Here is an 8718-nt window from a genome sequence, read left to right on the forward strand (position 1 = left end):
GTATTAGTCTGCTTTATTTGGGAAGAGGTGGAAAAGAACTGATACAAAGCCAGTCTCAGGTATTTACAAGTGCATCTTGATGGAAACGACAGTGAAGATGAAAATGACAATGAATGAAGGCAAAGTTCTCAGTCACTCAGAAAAGTTAGTCAGAGACCAAGTCATAGACTTGCCTCTATTTTATTTCAAGATGCATTTGGGGGCCAAATAAATCCGTTAAAATGCATTTTAAGCTTCAATTTTCCATTGTAAAATGGAATGATTTGTCGACATGGATTTGTCTACTAAAATGTTGCACAGGAATTTTTAATAACCTTATCAAATACATTAGAATGGGGAGACCTCTAATAACCTGGGACACTAGAGATAAACCTCTTCTCTCCATGACCCCAGCTTCAGACCTTTTCCTATAATCATTTTCTCCTGGAGATTCTTTAGCAGATATTATTTTACTGTATGTGCTGTATTGTTTCTCTTTTTTTCTTTAAATTCATAGGAAACTTCACTCCTTTGGTAACTACTAGATCCTAGGATACTAACCTTGCATAAATTGGTCCTTAATAAACTTTACATATGATATTAGTATTTTAGGAGCATTTGAGCCATTCAGATGAGCTCTTTTATAGCAGGTGAAGTCCAATCATCATTTTACACCTTTTGACCAGATGGAAATGGTCCTTAGGATTAGTTCAGATATTCCCTCTGTATCCCTAGGTGACATCTTCACCAGCACAACCAGAGCATCTTCAGAAGTTCCCACAACTGCCAATGTATCTACTAAAAATAATCACATTCACATCACTGGTGAGTCATTTACCATTTTTTTAGTTTTATTTGCTCTACAAATATTTACTGCATGCCTATCATCTGTCAGGCACTGTGACAGCTGTTGAGTATTGAAAACACTGGCTTCCTGAAGAGTATAATCTATTACAGATGATACATAGTAAATAAATAATCATGCAGTTAAATTTATTTGTGACAAATCCTATGATATAGTGCAAGATGTTGTCAGAGTCTAACAGAAAGACTGATTGTAATTGGGGAACTAGAAAGGATTCTCTGGGGATACATTTAAAATAAAATCTGGAGTGAGTAGGAATTAGCCAGGTGAAAAGTACTGAGAAATATTTCAACTTTATGAAAGTATAGTCTGATGGTTGGAACAAAGAGTATTCCTATAATTCAACTAATAGAAGTTTTTCAATGCTAAATATAATCCTTGTTTTTTATCATAAGAGGTCAAGGTTTTCAATAAAGTTAGGACCCTCCCAATGCAGACCTTGATTGTAAATTCAAGGCATAATCAACTCTTTAACTTCAGAAGGTATTCACTTACCTGGTGAACTCTACCTAGGGATTCAATTTATTTTATAGTGAAGTTCATGAAACATTCAGTCACTGGTGTATCATCCATCCTGCACACAGCATGGCAGTGGAGCTGCAAACTGACATCCTACCAACATCTTCAACTATTGGTGCCCTAAAGAACTACCTAGGACTTCCCTGGTGGCTCAGTGGTAAAGAATCCACCTGCCAATGCAGGAGACACAGGTTCCATTCCTAGTCCAATATCCCACATGCCACAGAGCAACACAGCCTGTGAACCACAATTATTTGAGCCTGTGCTCTAGAGCTGGAGAATCGCAACTACTGATTCCCCATGGTGGAATCACCCATGTGCTGCAGGTACTGCAGCCTGCAAGCCCTAGAGTCTGTGCTTCGCAGCAAGAGAAGCCACTACACACCACATCAAAGAGGAGCCCACGCTCTTTGCGACTAGAGAAAAAGCCTGTGCAGCAACAAACACCCAGCGCAGCCAAAATAAATCAATAAAATTATTTAAAACAGAAAAGAACTACATACTTGAGGAACTGGGGAAAATTGGAGCTCTGCTTTTCCACCAGGATATTGCTGAAGCCAATGGCCTCATTTTCTATATTTGGTTGGGAGAAAATTAGTAAGCATTGATAGAAGATCTATCTAAAACCTATGGTTCTTTCATTTCTCAGAAACTTTGGAGGTAAAATGTTGTAGTCCACCATATTGCCAGTGTAGAGTAAGTCTTGACTTCACTGAAACAACTGTGTGGAGTCCTAAGTTGATTTCCTGTGTAATTGTTTCTTTTGTGATCATGATACTTTAGTACTTTGAACAACTGTGAACTCTAGCCCCTGTGCATCAGTGAGCCACAGGGTTACTTAGTATAGGCCTGTGTGAGCTTCCAGAGTACCATCAGCATCTGCCTGACAGAACTAAAGTAGCACGAGCAACAGAAAGACCTCCAATCCCTGGATATGTGTTGTAAGAGGAAAAATCTTCAGCACTGGTGATCAGTGTTATGACAGAATCATATGGCTGCCGTCCAAACTATGTAAAATATAAAAAAGATTTGGTAACAAATATTTTAAATCTAGATTTTTTAGCTTGTGTGTGTTTTATTTTTTTGAGACTTCACTTAATGAAAAGCAGTGTAATAAATCTGAAGCAATCAAATAAATTTTAAAAGTCTACACACGGTTTATAATCTAGTTAAAATAATGAAAATATTCTTTTATTAATAATAATAAATAAAGCAAAAATGCACTTTTGCCCAAATGATTTCTGTAATCTGAAGAGCTAAAGATCTATCTATAATGTATAAGGAATTTCACTGTAGTGTTATTAGAAATAAGAAAGGCCTGAAAGCGATTTAACCAGCCAATGTCAAGGCCGATTAAATAAACTACAGTAGATCCACACACTGGGGAACCATCCAGTCATTTAATCAAATGAGGTAAACTTCTGTGCACTCCTGTGAAAAATATTCCAAGATTTTTTTTAAGAGAAAGAAGCCAAGAACAGACAGTATGTACAGTATACCCCCATTTGTAATCTGAAGGGATATATATATTCATGGTACCTATATTTGCTTATATTTGCACTAAAAGTTTCTGACAGGAATTAACTATTAAATAGTTAACGTAATTGACTATTAAAAGTTATAACCTCTAGTGTGGGTAGCTGGCATTTGAAGAAGTAAGGATACTTCCTTTTCGTTGTAGTTTATATTTCTGTAGTGTTTGAATTTTTAACATGAGCATAAAACATTTTTTAAAAGGAAAAAATTAAGTAACTATGCAATTATAAACATTCCCTTTTATTCTCTGCCAGGCAGAGCCAGACAATCTTATTTCCTAAAAGAGTTCATTTACTTAATTTTTATATTGTATTTATGTTGCCTCTGGCCTTCTCAGCTTTGTACGTTCAGACCTTTAGAATGTTATAATGCCTTTTACTTTTTCTTCCTCCTCCTAACACACTAATATTTCATAAAGCATTTTAATGACTCCTTAAAGAATAAGAATTTAAAGATAGACCAGTATTTCATACATAAAACTTTTACTTTACTGGAGTGAATTTGGAAAACAAATTTACAGATTATCAGTTTTATGTGTTCATTCTTTTTTTAATTTTTTATTTTATATCAGAGTATAGCCAGTTAACAATGTGACAGTTTCAGGTGGACTGCAAAGGGATTCAGCCATACATTCAGCCATACCACACAGGTGTCCACTCTCCCCCAAACTCCTCTTCTCTTATAAATCACATTTCATCGGCCACCCTGTGCCAGGAATTGTCCAGGGCCTTGAGAAAGTGAAAGAAAAGAAAAGATTAGGTCTGGAACATTCTAACAAGAAAGGCATTCATATAAGAAATGCAATTGTATAAATGCAAAATCGACATGAGAACGAGTCATAGAAATGATCCCAGAGCACGATTGTGATCAATGAACACCCCGTGGCCCTTGGAAATGCATGTTGCAGGTAAGCAAACTAATTCAATTCATCCTGCTTCCCAGTTGCCAAACTTTGGCATTAAAGTTCATCCCTCTTTATGTCCTTTTCAGGTATTGTGATCAGTAAGCCCAAAGATGGAATGTCCTGGCCTGTGATTGTGGCAGCTTTGCTCTTCCCCTGTCTCGTATTGTTTGGTCTTGGAGTGAGAAAATGGTGTCAATACCAAAAAGAAATGTGAGTACAGTAATGAGGCATGCAGGAGCAGTTACTTTTTTCAGCAGAAAATATTCACTCAACCCTTTAAATATCATTCCTAGATAGTAGTGTTTCTCTCCTATGTAACTGAGGAAATAAGGCTTAGAGAAGCTCAGAGAGGCCGCCCAGCTTCCCCAGTACCACACAGTTGGAATGAGATGCACAACCTCTGACTTGGTGCCTCTCTACCTGTTCAGGCTGGAGCACTCACTGGATGGAACAAGTCAGTAGGCATGAAATGAGAATGGAGGCTCACATCACCTCAAAACTGAAACTGATTTTTCTTTTTAATCTTCATTATTCTTTTCATTTTCATGCATCTCTGAACTGCCTGCGCCCAGGTGGGCCTAGATACTCAAGTGTGAAATTGAGTAAGAAAGGTAATTTTAAGAAATTTCCAGCTGCTTTTCAGCAAAAAGGGCTTTTACTGCCCTTATCCTTTCTCCCTATGGGCAAAAGAAAGCAGTCTTCTTGTCTTATTGAAATAGTTTCCAGAACTCTCCTCCCTCCACTGAGAAGTCTGAAATTGCGTGGAAGGTTAAGCCTCACTTTTCTGACTTGGCTGTTTTGGATCAGTCTGGTTCAGGCCATGCTTAGAGGAGATCTTCAGAATACACAAAGTTGATCCTCCACATATCTTACTACCGCTGTGTCAGATAATACTGACTGTGTGGCCTGCCTTCTACTTAGTGTATCCTTGAAGACTCTATAGCCATGTGCAGGGGATGTTTCATGGTGAGTAAAACACCAAACCACGAGTCAGAAATTCTGGACTTCTGTCCAAGTACTACACTTTGGCCACCATGTAACCTTAAGAAATTCCTAATTCCCCAGAAAAAAAAAAACAGAATTGCAGATTTCTTAGAATGCTATCCACCTTTTGATATATATTGTCACCACTAAAGCACCAGAAAACCAGGTAATAGGTGTTGGGGATTTTTATATTAAAATGAGAAAACGGGAATCTGAAAATCTGAATTGATTTTTTTTGTTGTTGTTCTATATTCAAATGTCTGTATTATATAGAGATGAAAAACAATCCCCCTCTGTTTTTCTCAGTGTCTCTCCTTCTCTCTCCCTCTAAGGAGAAATTAAGGTACTGTGGATTGATAGACAAGGGGTAGAGGTTTTTGAGTCTGCCCACAAATATGCCTCTATTTCCTGATAGCAAGAGAGCTGGAGCATTTGTACAGCTAAATCCCACACTCACCTTATACACGTCAGACAAAGAGATGAATTTTGCAAACATAGACCAGTACTTACTTTATACAGAGATGACTCTAAGAGTGTTCAATGATACAAACAGAAAGGATGCGGGTGCCATCCATCAACTCAGGGACTCAGGCAATTTCACTTCCCACCCCCAACCTTCCCGCTGGTTCACACACAATGAGTGTGTGCTGAGGGCTGGGGGTCAGGTTAGCAAAGGGACTCTTAGAAAAACTGCCATCTTTGGTCCCAGAATTTGAAAGTTTTTTCTCTGGAGGAATGCTTTAGCCCACATAAGAGAAACACTTCTTCAGTTAGGAGGCAGTTGCCATGGAGAGTGTAAGTTCTGTTTAAAAGGCTTGACTTGCTGGTCTGCTCCTCTTACGCAAGTTGCTTAAAACCTCTGAGCCTCAGTTTTATCCGTGGAATGGTGGCAATAATATTAAATTCCTAAATGCAAATTATATAACTCTATGATAAAAATGGTTTACAAATTATAAAATATCACAAAAATATTAATTAATGATACTAACAGGACTAGCAAGCAGGTTATGCCAGGGCAAAAAACTGAGAGAGCCAGGGAAACATGCCTCTTTCACTTTCTCTGTTTCCTTCTAAAAAATATATTATGCATACATACATCACCCCTGACATTCTTAGCCTTGAATGAGGATGTTTTGTTCCCAGCATGGAAAGACCTCCGCCTTTCAAGCCACCTCCACCTCCCATCAAGTACACTTGCATTCAGGAGTCCATTGGAAGTGATCTGCCTTGTCATGAGCTGGAGACACTCTAGTCCTCTGAGGCTTTGACACACAACAAAATTCTGCTAGAATCCTGTCTGAAAAGTAGATATCGTGATTTATTAATATAATCGCCCTCTAGCCAAGCCTCTTCTGCAACTGAAACGGATATCAGAAGTGTATGACCTGTTTTCCCAAAAGCTCACCCTCTTTCGTCTGCATATGCCGGAAATTTAAACAAGACTGAGAGGTGATGTGAAGCGTTCACCCAGTGCAGTCTACAAGGATTTTCTTGCTTATGTAAGAAGTGTAAATTAGGCTGCTGAATAAAAAAAAAAAAAAAATGCTTGCAGTGTTTTATTTTTCACTTTTAATTCCTGAGGTGATGACAAGGGTTTTAAACTTATGTCCATACCAGATCTGCTCTTTGGGGCATCTGCCAACATTCTAAACTATTAGCCAAAATTATGTTCATCTCTGAGGGAGGGCTTCCCAGGTGACTCAGAGATAAAGAATCCGCCTGCCAATGCAGGAGACACAGGAGACATGGGTTCAGTCCTTGGGTCAAGAAGTACCCTGGAGAAGAGAATGGTAACCAACTCCAGTATTCTTGCTTGGAAAATCCAGATGATGCACAGAGGAGCCTGGCAGGTCACATGGGGTCACAAAGAGTCAGAGATGACTGAGCAACTAAGCACCTGGGCTGTATTGCATTCCCCAGGAAAGTTATAAGATGAAAATGTGAAAGCTTCAATGAGCGTTCCATATAATGGGAAAGTACAATTAGTCTTTGTACTGAAATCCAGTTGTTTATTTTCACTGGAGGAAAACAGAATACCTTGCATAAGCACCCCAGTTGCAATCTTCCTTCCCTCTTCCTCCCATCATGCTCAGCCCAGGCTCCTGCCTATAGCATGAGGAAAGAGCATAGGGATAACAAGCCAACCACCAGACATCTGGTAGCTAAGACAGTCGGGGTATAAAATTTAAGGAGCTATTCACACTCAGAGTCATAGACTTGCACTATCTTGTGAGTGAGTACCAGTCGCAGGCCTGGTATAAACAAGAAGATAATTGCAGAAATGACTAGAGTATGCCTTCTAAGGTTAGGTCATAAAATACTTTGTAGCTTCTGCCTTGATCTCTCCTTGATCACTTGCTCTGGAAGAAGCCAGTTGCCATGCTCTGAGGACACTCAAGCAGCCCTACCAAGAGGACCACCTGTCAAGGAACGTAGACCTCCTGCAGCAAGTAGCAGGCAGCCAGACTTGATTAAGCGAGGTCGTTAAGCCCATCCTCCAGCCCCCACTCAAGTCTTTAGGTAATTGCAACCTCACTTGATGTTTTGGTGGGGATTTCATGAGAGTCAGAGCTACCCAATTAAACCTCATATGAATTTCTGACCTGCATAAACTGTGAGATAATAAATATTTATTGTTTAATAAGTTTGGGTTCCCAGGTAGCTCAGTGGTAAAGAATCTGCCTGCCAAGCAGGAGACCCAGGTTCAATCCCTAGGTTGGGAAGATCCCCTGGAGGAGGAAATGGCAACTCACTCCAGTATTCTTGCCTGGGAAATCCCATGGACAGAGGAGCCTAGCGGGCTACAGTCTATGGGGTCGCAAAAGAGTCAGATACAACTTATCAACTAAACAACAACATAATGTATTACAGAATAATAGATAACTAATACAGTCCAATAAATGGAGAAATAAACTAAAGTTTGCCTGCCTTAATTACCCTCAATTTCTCATTAGTTCTCAAGAAAGAAGACTAACTTCATATATACATATATGACTATTGCTTCATTAGTAGTTATTTTTAATACAACTGAATCACCAGTGATTTGTGTAAAAGTCACTATGGCTTTATTTTTACTATTCAATCAGGAGACATGAATACAAGTAGTAGAAGTATTGGAGTAAAAAGTGGCAGAGCTGGAGGATGTTTAGATCATTTTGGTAAAGGGATAGACAGTTGTACAGTACAACATAAGTCATGTAATTTTCAGCCTATCATATAACAAGTGTCTTATGCTGTTTTTGTCTTAGCCATCTCTTTGAAATATTCTCTTCTGGTTTTATTATAAATAAGTTCTGGTCAACATTTGTAAATTCATCTCCAACTTGAATAGAGTGAACAGTTGCTTATTCATGGAGGGATAGTCAGTCTGTGATTTAGAGGAATTTTTCTGCAAAACAGAAGGACTCTAGATGCTTTTCAGGCAGTGTTATGATCTTGACCTCCCTCGTTTGACTAAAGTGACACTTTCACCTGCACCTTAAAATTTTTAAGTTCAGAGAGCCTGTTTCAAACCAGCAACTCCTCTCTCTACAAGTGGATTTAGTTCTGTCTCACTGGAGAAGTAGCAACTTTGCACCCTAATCCCTAAGATTTCTGAATGCCTTCATTATTGACTTAGTTTTCACTAGGAAGAAGCCATATATAAGCCTTTTAATCATGCATTCCTAAAGCATGGTGTGTTAGATAACAGTGTTGCTCAGCAATATTCATTTCTTTACTCACCTGCATCATGAGCACATCTCGACCTAGGCCTTGGCCATACGACTTGCTTTGGACAATGGAACATCATGGACCTGACTAACCCAAGACTTGATAGGTGCTTGTGTGTGGTTGGACTCACTCTCTTGTTCTCTGCCAGAATTATAGAAAGAACATTTTCAAGGTAGGTTGTTAGCTCCAAGAAGATGAAAGATTCACAGATTAGAGCAGA

At 38.9% G+C, this 8718-nt stretch overlaps 1 protein-coding gene and 1 non-coding gene across 4 annotated transcripts in view; both read left to right on the top strand.

Annotated features, from left to right (window-relative positions):
• Positions 1-6377, top strand: part of CD96 (CD96 molecule) — a 104431-nt gene extending 98054 nt beyond the window's left edge. For 2 of the 3 annotated variants that reach the window (XM_088836851.1, XM_088836853.1), the window contains 3 exons: positions 715-804; positions 3890-4013; positions 5931-6377. In XM_088836851.1, coding sequence (XP_088692977.1) covers positions 715-804; positions 3890-4013; positions 5931-6039 — 323 coding nt within the window. In that variant the 3' untranslated portion in view covers positions 6040-6377. The remainder of the gene's footprint in view (positions 1-714; positions 805-3889; positions 4014-5930) is intronic. The other variant, XM_055418298.2, reaches the window with a different exon arrangement.
• A 1062-nt stretch (positions 6378-7439) lies between these two features.
• On the top strand, positions 7440-7510 carry TRNAG-GCC (transfer RNA glycine (anticodon GCC)). The gene has a single exon. It is a non-coding gene; the product is annotated as a tRNA-Gly (tRNA).
• The last annotated feature ends 1208 nt before the right edge of the window (positions 7511-8718 follow it).

Source organism: Moschus berezovskii, chromosome 1, assembly GCF_049115385.1.
Source record: "Moschus berezovskii isolate FMDL1 chromosome 1, NW_MosBer_1.0, whole genome shotgun sequence".
Lineage (NCBI taxonomy): Eukaryota > Metazoa > Chordata > Mammalia > Artiodactyla > Moschidae > Moschus > Moschus berezovskii.